General features: G+C 35.0%; 1 protein-coding gene across 6 annotated transcripts in view; it reads left to right on the top strand.

Annotated features, from left to right (window-relative positions):
• Rbm41 (RNA binding motif protein 41) overlaps positions 1-20,693 on the top strand; it is a 59,693-nt gene that overhangs the window by 27,697 nt on the left and 11,303 nt on the right. For all 6 annotated transcript variants that reach the window (XR_009056461.1, XR_009056462.1, XR_009056464.1 and 3 more), the window contains one exon: positions 15,018-15,421. Coding sequence is in view for 1 of the 6 variants with exons in the window: in XM_057759286.1 (XP_057615269.1) it covers positions 15,018-15,421 (404 nt within the window). In the remaining 5 variants the exon portion in view is untranslated. The remainder of the gene's footprint in view (positions 1-15,017; positions 15,422-20,693) is intronic.

Raw genomic sequence — 20,693 nt, forward strand, 5'->3', positions numbered from 1 at the left:
TTTTGCCTTCTTAAGATTTTTTTTACTAACTGGTATTTTCTCTAACTGTTACCCAGGTGTCTGTGAAATTCAGCAATTTCCAATGAACAAAATTTTCGTCATAAGTTCCTAGAAAAAAGTCTGTTAGTGTTTGCTTTGAGTTTGCTCAAATAGAGAGAGTCCCTTGAATTTCCTGAAGGCCACCAAATGGGTCAAATAGTGACTGTTGTCTGGGAATAGGACTTCCAAGGCTGCTTCCTCTACTCTCCGCCCTCTACTGCTGGCCCTGTTGCTGGTTTGTTTTTTGTTCTTTTTCTTTTGATTTCAAACCACAGGCTTTCAAGGTTAACCACGGAAATAGGAGTTGGGATGGAAGTAGGGCAGATTAAAGCACTGCAAAACTCATTATTCTTGCAGAGATCCCTCTATTCTTCCTAAGAAATCTTCCCTGGGTTGTTACAAACCTTTGACTATTTTCTACAATTGTAAGAGTTGGTTCTGACAATTTTCTTGTTGCTTTTGTGGAAGAGGTGTTTCAAAGGTTCCTACTCTGCTGTTTTTCCTGACATTGCCTTAATGGCGTAGTTCAAAGCTCTGAGGTTTGTGATTTTGATGACATGTAAGCTACTGCTTTTTAGGACTTCTGGTTTTGATCCTACGATGAAGATTGCTTTCTAACTCAATATTCTATCAATTTTTTTCCTGTGTTCTAAAAGACTACAGTTTCAGCTCACATTTAAGCCTATAAACCATTTTGGGTTACTTTTGGTATATGATAGATATTTATGTTCATCTGGTTCACATAGATTATAATGTGTACAATTGGCATTACATATGAAAACATTGCCATTTCACATTAAATTGTCTTGACATCATTGTAGAAAATCAGCTTATCACAAATATAATAATACAGCTTTTTTTCTTTCTGTTTATTTCCTTGTTGTATTTGATAAGGGTCTCATGCAGTTCAGGCTGACCCTGAACTTACTATGTAGCAAAGGATGATCTGGAGCTTCTGATCTTCTTGTCTCCACTTTCAGTACTAGGATTATAAACTGCTAAGTCAGACTTTCTTGCTACTCTCAACAATTTAATGAGTTCTTTAGTTTGGATTCTAGGCCTTTAACCAATTAACTGTCTGTTATTGTTCATATTCACAGTCTTCAAATGGACCATACATTCTCAACAAGTTTTGTAACTCTACTCTGTGGGTTAGACCAGGTAGGCTTTATAGCTGTACGTATTAGGATAGACAAGAGTCAGGGGTGTTTATTTAATCTTACCTAGAAACTGAACTCCTAATAGCTGATAGCTTTTTGAAGGCTTTTTGGGCCAGTCATTTTGCTAATACTAAATACTTAGTTTGCAAACTGATGCATTTAATTCTGGTAACAGCTCTATAAGACATGATATTATTACACCTATTTTACAGATAGCAAAATTGAGCTTCTAAACAGAATAAGTGACTTTCCCCAAATCATAGTTATTAATTAACCATGTTGTCCCTTAAATATACCGTCTTCAGAAAAATCAATGCTGCTTTGGCCATGGCACTTGTGTATATTTCAAAAGACTATATCTTGAACTTTTTTTCCCCATGCAATATGGGAGATTGAACTTCTGCCTTCTTGTATACCAGGCAGGTGCTCTGCCACTGAGCTGTATCTCAACCTCTTGAGAAAATTCTCTTTTGAATTATGAAATATCATTTAAAAATGAAATTTGTTGAAAACTAAGATGTATTATTTCTAGAAATATACTTCTGAAATTCACTGTAGCATACACTCTTTGACCATGCTCTTTTCTCTGTTTTCTTATTTTTTTTCTTTCTTTATTGAGACAGTCTTGCCATGTAATTCTGACAAACCTGGTACTTGCTCTGTAGCCCAGGCTGGCCAGTCTACTGATTCTAGCCTTTCAAGTGCTAAGATTCATCATGCACCATCATGCCCAACTGCAATCTTTTTCTTACCTTAACAGCTCTCAGAACTTTCTTAGACCTGTTATACCATATCTTTAATATTGTTGATATCTCTAGTTCTTTTGCTTTTTGTTTATAATCTCTCATCTCTTGCTTGGTCTCGTTTTCTTCCTAGTATCATTTAGATTCAATCTCAGGGAACCCTTCTCTTTGCTTTCTTGTCTGTGTATCATGCCTCCTAAGAGAAGTCTCAGCTAATTGTCTTCCTTTAGCATGCCTTGCTAGCACTACTAGAGAAAAATCGTGTAGCTTTTAGTTCGTTAGTACTTCCATAAGTTCCTCATCTCTGGTACCATGTTAAATGCTTTCCCCTCCCTCCACCCCCTCAGTATATCTCCTAGTCCATGGCCAGCTCTCTGTAGTGATGAGGCAAGCAGGCCTGCTTTTCATCCTGCCCGGCTCCTGCACGGCTAGCTTTACACCCGAAATAACAACACACAAATTGTATTCATTTAAACACTGCCTGGCCCATTAGCTCTAGCCTCTTACTGGCTAACTCTTACATCTTGATTAACCCATCTCTATTAATGTGTGTAGCACCACGAAGTGGTGGCTTACCGGGAAGATTCTAACCTATGTCCATATTGTGCTGGAGCTTCATGGCGTCTGCCTGACTCTGCTTTCTTTCTCCCACCATTCTGTTCAGTCTATTCCACCTATCTAAATTCTGCCCTATCAGAAGGCCAAGGCAGTTTCTTTATTAACCAATGAAAGCAACAGTAGATAGAAGACCCTTCTAATCATGGGAAACGAGACCAAGCAAGAGAATGGGAAATGATGTAGGAGGGTCTTCTATCTATCTGTTGTTTCATTGGTTAATTAATAAACAAAATTAATTAATTGGTTAATTAATAAACAAAACTGCTTGGCATGATAGGTCAGAACATAGGTAGGTGGGAAAGACAGAACAGAATTCTGGGAAGAAGGCAATGAGGCAGATGCCATGCCTCTCCTCTCTGAGACAGACACCCGTTAGACTCATCCCCGTAAGCTACAGTCAAGTGGCGATACAGATTATTAGAAATGGGTTGAATCAATATATAAGAGCTAGCCAATAAGAGGTTAAAACTAATGGGCCAGGCAGTGTTTAAATGAATACAGTTTCCGTGTTATTTCCGGGGCTAAGCTAGCCGTGCAGGAGCCAGGCGGGATGAAAAGCAGGCCTGCCCGCAGCTCCTTTTACAGCTCTCTATTTCATTCCTTATCAGGACTATTATAGATATTCATTCATTTTTCCTATTCTCTTTTATTGTTTTTAAAAGATATCTTTTGGTTCAATTTGAAAGAAGCAAGAGCTTTCGTCTGCTTCCTCCTTCTGCACTCTGCTAACTTGCTTTCTCATTCTCCTTTTCTTCCCACTTCACTCAGAGATAGGAGAGTCTTTAGTGCTTAATGCTAATCTTCGTATTCTAGTACTAGATTCTGTCCTTATCTCCTTTGAGAACTTTAACATGACAGTCATTGCATCATTTGCCAGTTTTCCCTGAGTCCATACTTCTGCTATCTAAAGAACATGAAAAATGGGGGAAATCTCCTTCAGCATTTTAGGTAGTTGAGCAAACAAAACACTTAGATTTTTGTTTCTCATTATATACCATAAGTAGCAGTTAAAAGGTGAAATATCAAAATCAAAGTTCCAAGAGAGCCAGGATTATATGCGTCTCTTAATATTTTTGATATCTAAATAGGAATCGATTTCTGATCTTTATTTTCAATGAAAAATTTCAAACATGCACAAAAGTAAGAAAGACTTCTCACAAATACTCAATATATCACAATCTATTGTACCATTAATATATCTATCTAATCAGTACTTCTGTACACATATCAATTTTACTTATAAATGCATTTTTAAAAAATTGTTGATATAGATGATTACTTCCTAGTACATTAGCATGCATATTGTTAGCTATAGGTAAATATTTATTTTGATTCTATCTTCATAAAATTTTCATGTTATTAAATATATAAACTTTAAGTGTTCATCTGCCCATTTCTAGACAATGTATGCTTCTGAATGATGATATACTAGTAAGAACATGCATCATCTTTTTAGGCAATGGTTTGTATCATTTGCTAGTTTTCATGATCTGTATATTCCCACTGGACAATTGCAGGCTACCAATCTGTCAGCACTCAACACTGAGTTGAAAATGGGTACAAACAATTATTAGCATATCAGGACATGTGCATCGCCTAAAACTTACAGGTTATCATCATTCCAGAAAGTCTCATCATACTTCTTTCCAGCAACTCCCATCCTGTTCTCCCAGGGGCAAATTACACTTTGATTTTTTTTCCCAGTATAGATTAGTTTGGCCTATTCTAGAACTTTTTATAACTAAAACAATACAGTAACTATTCTTTGTAGAAGACTTACTTAATTCAACATAAAGTTTTTGAAGTGTACTCATATTGTGTAGTATACCATTCATTTGTGTTTCTCCAACATAATTTATAGAAAATTTTTCTATAATCGTGTTAGTTTTCTAAGGCTGCTAATAAACTCACATAAATATGGTTTGTGGAATAGAAATTATTTCCTTCACAGTTTTGGAGACAAATCAAAGTATTGATGGGTCATTCTTTCTATAGGCTTTAAGAATATGTTTGTCCTTCCCTTTTCTAGCGTCTGCTACCTGATGTTCCGTGATGTATATAAGCATGTCATTCCAATCTTTACTTCTGTCATCAAAACGACATTTTTGTTGTCTGACTCTGTGTCTTCATGTTACCTTTTGAGTATAGTAACCATTAGATTTTGAACCCACCCTAATCCAGTATTGTCTTATAATTTAACAACTGGCATAAACATTATCAAATAATGCCAGTTTGAGGTTCCAAGTAGAGATAAATTTTAGAGGTATTGTATTCAGCATAGTACATTCTGTCCTCTGGCTTCTCAAAGTCCAGATTCATCCCAGTACATGCAATATACGTATAACCCATCCCAAATGCCATTTACATATAAACTCAAAAAGTCTTACATCTCATTATTTAAATAATCTAAATTTGGTGTGAATAAGGTTCAGAATATTGTCTATCCTGGAACAAAATTTCTTTCTTCCTACCCAAAGACTAATGTAATTGAAAAAGAAGTCATGCTATTCTAATATGTAATGGTAGGCAGACATACGATAGCCAACCACATTCTGAAGGAGCACAAAAGAATGAACAAAGGGATTACTAAGCAAATTAATCATGCAGCAGGGCAAGTTTTATTCCTTAGTCATGTTCTGAGCTCCTTCTCTGGCCTCTGCATATGGGTCTTTGCTCTTGGAATTACCCTTTCGTTATTTTGTCCCACATCTGTCTCCTAGGCTGCCACTTGTTCTGCTGGTACAGAATTAGCAGAAGCCTTGTCAATCTTGAGGAAGAGAGTCATTCTGTTAGAGCCAAGGCCCTCTGCAGATCCTTCTTAGATAAACCTGTCTCTGTCCCTGGCTTCTGCTGATTGAATCTATGACTCATTCTCCTAATATCTTCAGTAAAAGTTTGTCTGGGGACAGCCTTGAGCCCTTTTCCAGAGCATGCTGTCTGGATAGGCCCAGGATTTTCCAGATCATCAAATCTGGTGTCTTTCTCCTTAATTTCAGTTTATATCTTTAATGTTATGGTTTTATTACGAGCATCAAGAAGAAACAGCCCTTATCTTCCCCACTTTGAAAGTCTCCTCAGCTACGTTTTTTCCCAATAGCAAGACACCAATTCAGCCAGATTTCTGACACTGCATAATAAAGAGCGCCTTTCCTCCAGTGTCCAATAATGTTCACCCTTTCCTCCTAAGGCCTCTAAAAGTCCTGTGAACATTCATAGCTATAGCAATATTGTGTTCATGATGAGTATGTACACATGCATGTATGTGTGTATACATACTCTCTAGAGTTACTTGAGCTTTCTCTACTGTTCACTTTTTTCTAAGCCTTTACCAGAACTACCTTTAAGATCTGTGTTTCTGCCAATGAACTCCTGAAGGAAATTTGGGCTCGTATTACGAAAAATGTCAAAATATTTCCAGCTTTTACTTATTATTCATTCCCAAAGCATATTCCTCATTTTGGGGATTAAAGCATCATTCCATTTCCCACTCTAAAATATGTATTAGCTTCCTAGGGTTGCCATAACTAAACAATAGGAATCCATTTTCTAAGGTTGTAGAAGTACAAAAGGAAGGTGTTGGCTCGGTTGCTTCCCTCTATGGGATCTATGGGAGAGTCCTTTGTACACCTGTCCCCTGACTCCTGGTGATAAACCTTTGCTCATAGCATTCCCATCACTGCCTTCTTAGGCCTCCCGTAATTTATTATGATTTCATAGAGTTGATTAATGAAATCTTGATTAATATATCCGCAAAGACCACATTCTCATCTGAAGTTAAATTCTTATGCTTTGGCATATTCTTTTTTTTTTTTTTTTTGGTTTTTCGAGACAGGGTTTCTCTGTGGCTTTGGAGCCTGTCCTGGAACTAGCTCTTGTAGACCAGGCTGGTCTCGAACTTTGGCATATTCTTAAACCCTGTTTGTTTATTACTGCCTCTTCCCCATCTCTCATTCATATTTGTACAAACTAATTTTCAGTGATAAGATTGATCATGCTGGAGTACGTCAAACGTTTCTGTTCAATAAGAAATAAACAAATAGTGCAATGGGAAAACCGTAAAAGCCCCTGTATTCCCTTCACAAAGCACAGTCCTCTTCTGTTTAACTACTGTACTGACTTATGATAATTTTCTTTATGTTTTTTACTACCTATATATCTATCCACCACTAGATAGTATTTCCCCGTGTTTAAACACCCTGTGCTTCAACTAAATCATACATATACTGGATCTTCCTTTTCTGTTTAATATTGTATTTGTGAAATTCATCCACATTACAATTTGGAGCTATAGTAAATTCTTTTTCACTGAAGTATAATATTCCTTTATATAACATTGATTTTTTTTTCTGTTTCACTATAACTGGAAATTTGGATTCTCATTTGGATGAAGCATCAATATCAATCCTGCTATATGATGCTTCTTGTATGGGAGTCCTGGGACATATGGATATGAGTTTCTCAGGGTTTATACCTTGGAATGGAATTGACAAGTAAAGAGTTCACAAATCCTCTTAAGCCTGTATCAAAACTGTACCTCAGGGGCTGTGGTGGTGACACAAGCCTTTAATCCCAGCACTCAGGAGGCAGAGGCAGATGGATCTCTGTGAGTTTGAGGCCAGCCTGGTTTACAAGAGCTAGTTCCAGGACAGCCAGGGCTGTTACACAGAGAAACCCTGTCTCAAAACAAACGAACAAACAAAACTGTACCTCAGCTCAACAGTTTCTTGGGTTTGGCAGATTTTAGTGCTCTCCAATTATCTAAGTGTAACTACAGAAAGGAGGAAGCTAGGGATGCTTGGGTATTATATGTATTGACTATTCTACTTTCAGCTCTCTAGTCATAGGGTATACTTCCTATAAATGTGTACAAATTCTATCCTTGTGGCTATGCATTCATTTGTTGGTATATGTGTTTAAAGTATCCATTCTAATTCCAGATAATCATTTCACTGCCTTTATGATACCTCTTGATAAAATTCTTCATTTTATAGAATAAAATATGTTAATATTTTCTATATGCTTAAGGCTTTCTCTATTTCAGTTAATCAGTTCTGTCTAGTGTGAGTGTAGGAAGGTATTGTTCTTTGTTCTAAAAGTTTATTTTTTGTCCTTCATGCTTAAGTCCTTAATCACCATGGAACTGATTTATGTATACATTATAAAATATAGTTCCAGGTTTTTTCTCCTCAAATTGGTAGTATCTAACCAACACCCAAAGTCTATATATCTCAATGAACTTCTCTACAGTAAGAATATGCATTCTGAAGCTGCGGAGATTCACATGGATTTTATACTTTAACTATCAAATATATGTTACACACCAAAACAAAATTTCTTTAGTGAATGTTTGAGTCTTTTGTCCATTTTTAAATTTATGAGCTATTGGTATTTTTAACATTGTGTACTGAGTTTTTTTTTATGTGTTTTCTGAATACAGATCCTTTATAAGGCCTGACTCTGGTCTGTAGTTTATTTGTTCTTGTGTTCTTAATGGTGTCTTGAAGCACAAATATTTTATATTAATGAAGTTCAGTTTAGAAATTTATTCTGTTATGATTTAAGCTTTTGATATCTTAACTAAGTAATTTTTCTGGAATCAAAGTAAAAATATATAGTCTTTTGTATTTATCTAGAATATCCACTGTCTTGGTTCCTATATTTTTTGCATGGAAATTTGTGTTTTAAGGTCTGATCTAAGTCCTTAATTTTATATGGAGATTTCCAGTTGATTAACACCGTGTCTTGCAAAGACTATTTTTCCATTGAATTTCCTTGTATAATTTTGTTCTTTTGATCCATATGTCTGTCTTTATGTTTCAGATCCCTATTGGATGGACCTTTATAGTGAGCTTGACAAGCATAGTGACTTTTCCCGCTTGTTTCTTCTATCCTAGGTCTTTTGTATCCATGCAGATTTTGGCAACACCCTGTTGGTTTTTTTACAGAAATTGCTGGAATTTAATGGAGATTGGATTGAGTCTGTCACTTAATTTAGAAAATTGCATCATTTTTTAGTATCAGTTTCTTCTAGTCCATGAATCCAGAATGTCTCTTCCTTTATTCAGATTGTCTGCGATTCATCTCATCATTATTTTATATATTGTAGCATACCAAACTTATTATAATAAATTTGTTTCTAAGCATTTTATTCATTTTGACACTCTTGTGAATAGAATTGTTCTGTTTCATTTTCTGATTCTTGTTTGCAAGTGTATAGAAATAAGTTGGGTTTTGTATTGATCTTATATTAGTCTAAAATTATCTAATTAAAGGTTTTATTGTTTTTTGTTAGTATAATGGTTTTATTATGGATAGCTTAGAATTTTTCCACATGGGAAAAAAGCATGTTTCCTATGTATAAAGACAGTTTTACTTATTTTCTAATCTGGAAACTTACTGTTTACTTGTTTTTGCCTTGTATTCTCTAAAACCTTCAATACATTGTTGAGTGAAAGTAGATGAGCTAATGTCTTTGCTTTAATCCCAATCTTCTTTTAGTGTAATATTTTTATTCTTTGAGAACATTATACACTGTTAAGCTGTAGTTTGATCATGTGTATCCTCTACTCCTCATTGCTACCAGATCTATCCTCACCTTTCCACTCCCTCCTTATTCCCTATATTCTCATTTTTTAAAAATAGCCATCAGAGTCCAATTTGTGTTTCTCATATTCACATGGGGTGTAGAGTCTTTCTTTGGAGCATGGTCAGCTTACCAGCGGCCACACCCTTAAAGAAAACTGACAGTCCCTCCCATGGAAGCAATCAGCTGTCAATAGCTCCTCAGAGGTACAGGCCAAGTACCCTCCTGTTCCTGCTCCGTGCTGGCAATGTTGGCTAACTTGATCCTGTGCAGGACTTATGCTAGCACAGCTACTGCGAGTTCCTGAGTGCAACAGTTCTGCCATGTTCAGAGGCCAATCTGTATCATAAAGTAATTGTTTTGTGTGTGTGTGTGTGTGTGCTCATGTGTGTGAAAGGTGCCTTTGGAAACCAGAAAAGGAATCAGATCCCTTTGAGCTGGCCTTACAGATCATTTTGAGCTATCTGACATAGATACTAGAACCAAATGCAACTTCCATGGAAGAGCAGTGCCCTTAACTGCTGAACCGTCTCTCCAGCCTCTTTATTCTCAATATTCAGTCCTAAGATAAAGTTGTTAAAATGGTTCTCAAGATTAGGTGAGCTTTGCTCAGCTTCTAGAAACCACTAACATTCTTTGGCTCATGGTGCCTTCCTCACATTATTCCAACTGCTATATATGTCATCACAATTAATGTTTTTACATTCATGAGAGACATTGGTCTGTGCTTTTATTCTGCTGGCCTTGTTTACTTTTGGTGTTCATGGTACCAATAGAATTTATTGAAAAAGATTCTGTCTTCCTTTAACTTTTTAAGTTTTTGTGCAAGATTGGTTTTCAGTCTTCAAATATTTCATATAATTCACTAATGAATCCAACTGAACCTGGATGTTTCTTTGGGATAGTTAGCTGATTATTGATTCGACCTCCTGTGAAAGGTTTAGTAAATTATTCTCCTTTTGGAATCTGCTTTGACAATTTTATGCCTATGAATTTGTCAATTCATATAAATTTTCTTTCTTGTTGACTTAAAGTTCTTCACAATATTCCTTTATAATCATTTTCATGAGTGGTGATACTTTCTCTTTAGTCCATAATTTTAATCGGTTTTTTTCCTCTCTCCTATTTTCTTGGGCATGTTGTCAAGTGATTTGTCATTTAATTAAATTTTTCAAAGAAACAGCAGACAGACCTGCAGATGGGGCTGTTGGGATCCACTTGGTGTGGTATTTTATGTGCTTAGTGTTAAGTGAGCACCACAGGAAACTCCTGTCCTCAGGAATGGGGTCTTGCACCATCTTATTCTGCTCAGGGTTAGAATAATGTTGATATAAGTAGACTGCTAGCCATTTAGACGGATGCTAAGCTGACTCACATCTGAGTCTCACAGCATCAAGGGTCCACGGAGGCTCAGGCACTTCAGGGCCCATGTATCCGTAATGCATGGCAAAATACAAGTGTGCCACACTGATGTGTATGGACCTAGAAAATTGTAGAGCTCCCATCTGTGAGTGTCGGCCTGCTGTTGGCTGTGGTGCCCAAGGTTAGGGTTTAGTTACTAGAAATGGTTCCTTGGCCACTAAAATTGATTCTAAGGTGAGTCATAGCTGAACCTCAAAGTTGCCAGGACTTGTCCAGTCCAGAAAGTTGAAACTTGGGTATCTCTCATAGGTACACAAGTCTACAGCTGATGTGGGAATGCACTTAGAGGGTGTATCTGAGCTTCGGACTGCTTGGCGCCTTTAGTTTCTACCAAGTGCTGGCTTTCAGCATGATGGTCTTGGCATGGAACTCTGAGAAAAAGCTCTGTTCAGCTTTCATGTCAGTAGGTAGAGTTCAACTGTTTACTGTGCCTCCTGAGGATGGAGGCAGGGTTTTGGGAGTAGCCTCTGCCTCAGAGCCTAATGTCGTTCTCACGACTCAGTACACAGATACTGGCCTAAAGGTAGAAAGAAGCCCTGCACTAGATTTCACTGTGGCAGGCCTAGATTTAATTCTCTATCCAGGCTAATCTTCCTGGAGATGGTGAAGAAATATCTTTTTGCCTTTTTTATAGCTATTCATTATGATGTATTTGTAGCGGGAAATTGCTAAATGTTATCTGCCAACTGGCAACTCTATTTTTATTAATTTTTTTTTGAGATAGGGTCTCATTCTGCAGCCTTGGCTGGTCTGAAACTCAGTATGAAAATTGGGTTGGCCTCAAACTCGCAGAGATCTGCATCTCTCTGATTCCTGAGTGCTAGGATTAAAAATTTGTGCCACCTCACCTGACTCCAACCAGCTTTTTAAATAGTTCCTAGGGTTTTTGCTTTTATTGATCTCTCCTGAGAACCCAGAGTGTTGCCTGGCTCATAGTGGTTATTGAATAAGTATTTTTAAGTATATACTTTAGAATGCTATACAGCTCCCATGGTTCTGTAGCCTCGCTGATATGGTATTGGCTTGATTGTATACTGTCAAACATCAGATATTTTTCTATGGCTCTCACTCCTCATCTGACTTGCTGCATTTCACCAAACTCTAATATGATCAAATACTTTTTATATATCTATTAACTATGTGGCTTTTTTCTCTTTTATGGAGGATCCATCAATCTTGTGCTCATTTTCCTCTTGGTTGCCCATCTCTGTTTCTTACAGATATATGAAACTTTATTGATCCAGCATTCACACTCTGTAATAGTTATCTATGTAGTAAATATCTTATCCTGTGATTTTTTGTGTATTTATGGCTTTTATTTTTATTCATTGGGTACCTTGTGCCATAGCATATGTGTAGAAATCAGACTACAACTTGTAGGGAATTAGTTCTCTCCTTCCCTATGTGGGCCCAAGGTATTGAACACAGGTCACCAGGTTTTGTGGCCTTTATCCACTGAGCCATTTTGTTGACACACTTTATAACACTTTTGAAGAACAGGATTTTTTATTTTAATGAAGCTATATTGGGTGGTCATTTCCTTAATAACTACACCTTTTGTACCCTTTTAAAAATATAGTATTTTTAGTTTTTGAAATTAAAGTATAATTGTATTTTCCCCCTTCCCTTTCCTTCTTCCAGCCCTTCCTAGTATTTCCCTTTTGCTCGCTCTCAAATTTATGACTTCTTTTTCTTGAGTCCACCTTTTGTATCTTAAGATATAAATACTCTTATGCATTGCTGGTAGAAATACAGAAGAGTACAACTCATACAGGGTGAAATTGATATATAAAAATTACATCAGCATTTACTCCGTCTCGGCAATTTCACTTCTTAGAATTTATTTGAAATAAATGTTTGAAAAATATCAAATTTTAAATATATATATTAAACACACACATGGCTAACTTTTAGGGCTTAGTTCAAAATAGCATAAGACTTGATATAAGACCAGTATTTCGGTGTTTGTTAGTAACAGAGTATCTGAATAACTATTGTACAGTGAAGTATTGTATAAAAAGAGTAGTTTTTACATTAATATGGAAGTATTTATGGGATATATTATTAAATCCAAAAAAGAAAGTTTTAGGCCATTATTTATATAGGAGAAAGGTATAACTAATGAATTCCATTTATTATGTATATATATTATATACATATATATATAAAGGAAATACTGGAACTGTAAGTCAAACTTAAGAAGAAATACTGTTTGTGGGGAAGGAAGGGAAAGAAATGAAGGGATCAGAGATGGAATGATACTTCTGTAAAGGTGCTGTATAAATCTTTTCACTTTAGAGCCATATACATGTTTTGCATGATTACAAATGTAATAAAAACTATAATCAAAAAGGAAAGAGGGCTGGGGGTGTAGTCTACAATTGGGTTCTTACTTAGCATGCACTAAGCCCTGGATTCAAACCTTAGGATCACATACACACAAAACTCAAGAAAGAATAAATCCATAAAATTAAAAAAACAACCTGAAGCAAATGATAAACATAGTTGATAGCATAACCACTCAGAGAAAATAATTACTGTAGTGACTTTGAAGTAATACATATCTATTACTAACAATATATAATCTAAGGACTGCAAAAATATAAAGGTATATTCAATCATTTTATTGTTGTTAGACATATTAGTATTGGTTGTGGAATTTTTCAATTCTGTGAATGTGTTGTTAGAGAAAGCTAATAATAAAGCACTTTGGTAGTATTATTAGGATGTGAGGAACTGGTGATAAAGTTCTTGCCTAGAAGGCAAGCAGCCTTGGGTTTGCTCCCCAGGTCTCCCCAAAACAACTGTCCAAACAAAATAAAATAAAAGAGATACAGGTCTAAAACCAGAGTTAAATAGAAACCTTGTCATATTAAATTTGAATTGGAAATGTTCTTAATAAATTTAAGATCAATTTTTCTCCTATAAAATAGCCTAGCTTTGCCTACTATAAAGGCTGAGAAGCAACAATGAACAATAGTAGTTTCCAAGTACTTTTCATTGAAAGGAACCAGGGAACCTTGGGAAAATAGTCAAGGTTCAAGTTAGAAAATGTTCAAGATAAGCTTGGGATAGCTTTCTGTTCCAGAAAATCAGAAAGCAAAATAGGAGCTGGTTTAAAGGACTTCTTATGGGTTCTAAGTGGGACAGTTCTAAGTGGGACCGCAAATAATCACTATATGTATTGAAATGCATATATTCTATAAAAATATGTGATTTCATAATTGTACTGCAGATAACCACTGGTTACCATTAGGTATTTCTAAAGTAATAGTTTCTTATTGTCATAAATAATGAAGAACAGATGAAATCAAGCATTTATGCGCTTTTCTTATATAAACTATAGTCAGGAAAACTAACCGGTTGATGATTAAAACTACAAAAGAAATAATAGAGTCAGGGAAGGCCCATTTTGTAATTTGTATAAGTTAATAGATCTAAACAGTAATCATCAGTCACTATAAAGCCCATTAGGTAAAGGTTTAATGGGAGTACATAATAATTGAGGATGTGACAAACACCACTTAAATTCACAAATTAATTTCAACATTACTAAAAATGTGCAAGTGAACATTATGTACCTTTGGACATGGTACAATAGGAAATATACACTTATATATGAAAATTTTTACATTAAATGTTGAACATGAATCTAATTAAATCTTTACAGAAACAGTCTTTAATATAACTTTCTAAGATATTGTAAATGATCTTTATCTGTTCTGGATAATTTGGTATCTATGAGCAAATATACATACACACTAGGTATTTGAAATGCACCAAATTTGACCCAAATTGATAAAAAAAAGAAGTATATACAAGTGATAAGTGATCAATGACAACTGTATTAGACTAGATTTGACTGTCAAGAAATTTTGAACAAGTTATCATCAAAAACATTTTATTAAATCAATTTGTTCACCAAACAGATAATGGTTATGTAATATCAATAGATGGAGAAGAAAAGTTAATGAAGAAATGGAACAGAAAAATGATTTAAAAGTTGTAATAGCCAAAAACCAATTTAGACCTTGATTAAATAACCAAGTATTTAAAAAGTCACTGAAATAATCAGTCATTCAAATATAAATTTGGAATTAAGTGATACTTAAGAATTACTAAGTTAATGACTATGAAATGTCATTCTGGTACTATTCATATGTCCTTGTGAGTTAGAGGTATGTATACTTGGATGAGCTTGAGGTTTCTGGGTACCTTCCTTACTTTGACCTTGTGCAAGATGCAGTTTTAAGATCCATGCACACTTAGATGTACATGCATCTGCATGTGTGTGCCTGCGCACACATACACACACACACTTGCTACATGTTATAAAAACCTTTCCTAAACTAGGTTCTGTATCTGAGATCCAGAGTTTATTTTTTATTAACTTTTAAAAGGTTGTACTGGGGAGGCTTTGTAGAACTTCCATATCTCTTTGTCTTGATCCAGATGAACCCCCAAAGAAGAACAAAGGTGATCCCATGAACAACCTGGAAAGTTTTTACCACGAGACTATAATGAAAAAGCGTCTTGAAGAGTTCCAACTTATGAGAGGTGAACCCTTTGCTTCCCACTCACTGGTCTCAGCTACGTCAGTGGGTGATAGTGGCACAGCTGAGAACCCATCACTCCTCCAGGACAAGGGAAAGCAGGCAGCACAGGGTAAAGGCCCCAGTCTCCATGTGGCAAAAGTTATTGATTTTCCACCTGAGCAGTGTTGGATTGGGCCTAAGAAGCTGACGCAACCAATAGAATTTATCCCTGAAGATGAGATCCAGAGAAACCGTTTATCAGAGGAGGAGATCCGAAACATCCCTATGTTTTCTTCATATAACCCAGGGGAACCAAACAAGGTATAGGCCAAATCGAGAACACAACATGGGTTGTTCTCACTTTATTTACCTCTACCTAACAGGGCATTTTTAAATTACATTTGATTCTGCCAAAGATTATGACATAGGCATTCTGTTTGTCCTTAGCCATCATTTTCCGCATACTCTTTAAGTAGCCTATTTCCTACCATGTTATGTGTGCCCTTCTTAGGTTCTAAAGTCTCCTCAGAATTTTTAAATAAAAATGAGATTTAGCTCCTACCCACTAAAAGCTCTGAATTATAGGAAAAGTAACCATATATTTCCTAATGATTGACTACCTGGTTGTGGGTTCCATTAAAAGCAAAAATTCCTAAAGCATTCATTTTTGTCCAATTTAAGAAAACAGAGTAAAGAATAATGTTCCCCGTTTTTAAAAACTGGATGGAGGGATACTGAAGTACTTTAACTGCCTTTCTGTTATGTTATTCCTGTTCCAAGGGTAGCTTGACCTTCATTTACTTTTTGTCATGAACTGTTACTAACATGTCAAAGAATAAATAGCCCATGGATAAATTGGGAATATCTGCATACTTAGCTAGCCATGTTTACTAAGACTTAAGTTTCATATTTGCTTAGTTTTAAAAGATAAGTAAAGTATTATGAATGTACCTGAAGAATTTCGTGTATTCTTCATCAATCCCATTCTTTCCAGTTTTAACCACTATTTTGAATTTGCTAGTTCTCTTCCTGGGGACATTTTTATCTATTTACTACATAAATGGTATACAACTATCCCTAACTAATGATAGCTAAATTTACTTTCTTTTACATGATTATATGTGAAAAATATGCATTCAGTAGAACCTATACTCTGAATTTTGAATTTATATTTTTGTCAAACAGGCAATATACATTATGGTGCTATGGTACTTTATTGAGATGCTGGGCAGCCATAATGACCCCACAGCTCACAGTCAGTCAGCTCCATGTCATGAGGAGAAACCATTGACACTCTGGAGTACCAGGTTGCTAAAGTGCAGTGTTCCATAGATTATATATATTAAGTACATTTCTAAGGATATTATCAACTTACAAAGGATTTATCAAAATATAACCCTATCTTAACCCCAGGTACTTCTTAGCTATCCATAAATATTTATAGATATCCATAGATACAGTTTTATACAGTTTAAAACTGTTACTATTTTTACTCAATATACCCAATATTTTAAAATTGTATTTCTAATGATACAAGGAACAATTTAGTAATCCACAATAGAAATCTGATATAATTAATTTTCCATTTTTAAAATTTATTTTCCCCCATTACTTTACTGCTACAGATAAATTTGTATCAAGCATTGTTATGTATATTGTCGGTTTTCCACAGTACTAGAAATTGAACCTAACATCTTGGGAATACTAGACAAATTCTTTGCCCTTGAGCTATTTCCATAGACTTCTTTTTCACTTAATGTTGAGACAGAATTTCACTAATTGCATGGGCTATCCTTGAACTCAATCTGTAGTCCAAGTAATCATGAACTTGTGATCTCCCTGTCTTGGCCTCCTAAATAATTGAGATTCTAGACATAAATCACCAGGCCTGGCTTGTACACATCATGTACAAACATTCCTCCTAGACAATATTTTTCAAGCTTAAGTTATGATTCATAGGTTACACCAGCAAGGCTTTATTTTTAAGGAAATGAATAGAAGAATAGAATAGAATAGTAGATCAAAGTGTATCCCATACAGTTGTATTCCCTACAGTTAAGCACTGTTTCTTAAAAGTTATATTTTTTGTTCATGCAAAGTGTGAGAGAGTAAGAAAAAGGACTAGTATATATGGGCTATAGTGTTTAATGTAGTTCTTCCTGTAGATCTCAGGCAGAATATTGAGCAATATATCCTTCTCTTGTATTTCTCACATTTTAGTGTACATAAAAAGCACCTGAAGAAGTTATTAAAACAGGTTGCTAGCCTTCACCACCAGGTTTTTGACTTAGCGGATCTGGAAAAGGGTATGAAAATTTGCATTTCCAGTGTGTTCCCAGGAAATCCTAACAGTTTTGGTCTAAGAATGGAATTTCTTGGTTGCATACCATGGAATGAAATTACTGATACAGGATATCCATATCTTCCACTTGTACCAAGCAATATTTCAGAAATTCCCTTCACATCTTTGACAAAACTCTCTATTAGACTTTTAACTTTACTTAAGAGTTCGGAAAGGTAATTTATTTTTAAATTTTCATATTCCTATTTTCCAGTAAAAATGTACATGTATTTTTATGTTAATTATTCCTTCTACTCTCTTGAGTTAGCTTTCTGTTCCTTTGCCCATAATTTGATATGTTTGCCTTCTTATTTTTAATGATTACTTTTCATTTTTTAAAGATTTCTTTTTATTGTGTGTGTGTCACATGTGTGAGAACAAGAACAAAGAAGAGAGTTATTTGGACTACTAATTTCTGAGTATTTTCTGAAATTAATGGCAGACTAGTAACCATACATTCATGAGAATATTAGCAAGATAAATATCAAAAACTACATCTAAGCTAACATATTCAAACTATAGAAAGGCAAAAAGAATGAATGCTTTATATAGGATCAAAGAGAATTACATCAGACGTATCACAAGGCAACACAAGCAAGAAGAGAATGGAATGAAATATTTATGTTTAGAGAGAAAAAAATCCCACCCGCCCAGAAGTCTATCCAGAAGACATCCTTTTGATACAGACGAAGCAAACTAACAGTTCTTGGACAAACAAGATATAGAGAATTTGTCACCATAAAATTATTCTCTTGGGCTAGAAAGATGGCTCAGCGGTTAAGAGCTCTGACTGCTCATCTAGAGGTCATGAGTTCAATTCCCAGCAATTACATGGTGACTCACCACCACCTGTAATGAGATCTGGCGCCCTCTTCTGGTCTGCAGGCATACATGCAAACAGAACACTGTATACATAATAAGTAAATAAAAAAATTATTCTCCTAAATCTAGGAAAATTAGATAGCTTAATAATTCAGATTTATGTAAAGGAAGAACATAGAGGAAAGAATACATGTAGATAAAATAATGTGATTTTTTTATTCTGTAAAACAGAAGCAGAGAGAATACATTTTGTGAGATGACACTTAGGTTATTCCAGAAACCAGTTAAAAATATTACAATAAAAGAAAATTACAACCTCCTGTTTTGTGCATAGAGGCAAAAGTCCTAAATCAAAGCATTTTGAGTGTCATAATGAAATCTATTATTATATATAGAAACCTCAAAATTAGGTCCACAGAAATTACTGAATTGAATTTTTACAAAGCAAATTCAATGCAGAAATGATAATCTTTTCTATACAAATGATACTAGAACAACTGGCTATCCAAATTCAAAACTAGACACAAACCTTTCCTCCATCATAAAAAAATTAAAAATATGTGATAGGCCCATGCATAAAACAATAAATGTTCCAAAATATTTAGAAGAAAACGGGCATAAAATCTAAGTGGCCTTATCTTTGCTGTATTTTTCATCAAAAACACAATTTATATTAAAAATGATAAATTATACTTTGTTCAAATTGCAAATTTTTCTGTGAAAGACATGTTAGAAATATACAGAAGATATACCGTAGATTGAAAGACATATTTCACAGCACATGCATATCTAACAAAGGACTTACATCTACAATATACAAAGAACTCCTAAAACTTGACAGTAGTAAATGAACAACTCAATTTAAAAAATGGTCAAAGTATAAAACTAGATGGCTCATCAAAGAAGATTCATCAAGGAATTGCAAATGAAATAATGAGATGTTATTAAGCATGCACTAAAATTAATGACAAAACTGATTGTGTATATATATATATATACATATATACATACATATATAAGGGCATGTGAATGTTTGCAATGACTTTATTCATTATTGCCAAAAACTAGAACCAATCAAAATGTCCTCCAAATGGATGCATTTGGCCGATGGATGCAATGAAATGTAATTTAGCAACAAAAATAATTGAGCTATCAAACCATATAAAGACATAAACAAACTTTAGGTGCATTTAATAAACAAAAGATGGTACTATGTAAATAAAGCATTTTATTATTTTGTAATCTGGAAAACTCAGAATGACAGAGGCATCAAAACAATAGTTAATTATCAAAAGTTGGGTGAAAGGAGAGAAAAAGTGAAGCTTAAAGCATTTTTAGGTGAATAAAATAATTCTATGTGATAATGAAATGGTGAAGGCAAGGTGTACGTTCAAGAGACTATATAAAACTACACAGTACAAAGAGACTCTGAATGTGCACAAGTATTTAAAAGTCGTTTCAGAGATTAGAAAATTTCAGAAAAGAGTAAATACTATGATAAGAGTATATAAAACAGTAAAAAGTGTATATAAATCACTAAAAAGATAGGAGGTAAGGTACTGACCTAACTAGCTTTGAAAATGTGTAATCTGCGAGACTAGCAGCAAATGGGAACTGTACATAAACACCACACCTGGGTTGCCAAGGTTGTGTCTCCTGGTTAACAATGCTGATACTGCAGTGCACACATCTTTAAGTAAATGGTTGGCAGATAGTAGGCGTAGGTTTTCACAGTTGGAATTTGGAGATAAATAAAGGGAGAAAATTAAAATGATCCATGCGGTAGTAGCTTAAATTTGGGAGCATCACTGTGGATTCATATATAACTTAATCCAGACACACGTAGTTTACATGTAGTAGAAATATTTATCTGCATTTATACCCAGGTTAGTATTAGCTTGGCAAACCCCCAATGAATCAAACTTGCCCTTGCTCAGGATGGATTACTTCTAATACCATTTTCTGCCAAATGTAACAAGAGATCTTCAGAGAAATAAATGGCTGGTCTTATTACTTAGGCAGGAAATGCACAAGATTAGCCTTTAGTACTTTTGTACCCAAAGGTAAAATAGCAGCATAAAACACAGGAACTGATGGATAACTCCAATAATCAAAGCTAGAACTCTCTGCAACAAACTAAGCAACTTTAACTTTCAATAATGATTCAAAATATAGACTACCCTTATCTTGTACAGATTCTGAGAATTAAAAACATGAGGAAGGAAGTAGAGAAGAGATAAATCTTAGGAACATAATTCCCTGCTGCTTGGTTATGAGTGGCTTGTGTTGACCTGTTTCCCAAGAGTACTGTGGAAAGGAAGACAAGCAGTTAATGGAGGAAGCTGACCAGCACTCCCTCAGGCAGGAAATGAAAGCAAATATCAGCAGTCACAAATCAGTGTTGTTAGCATTTCTGCTGTATACAGTGTG

The sequence above is a fragment of the Chionomys nivalis genome, chromosome X (genome assembly GCF_950005125.1).
Source record: "Chionomys nivalis chromosome X, mChiNiv1.1, whole genome shotgun sequence".
Lineage (NCBI taxonomy): Eukaryota > Metazoa > Chordata > Mammalia > Rodentia > Cricetidae > Chionomys > Chionomys nivalis.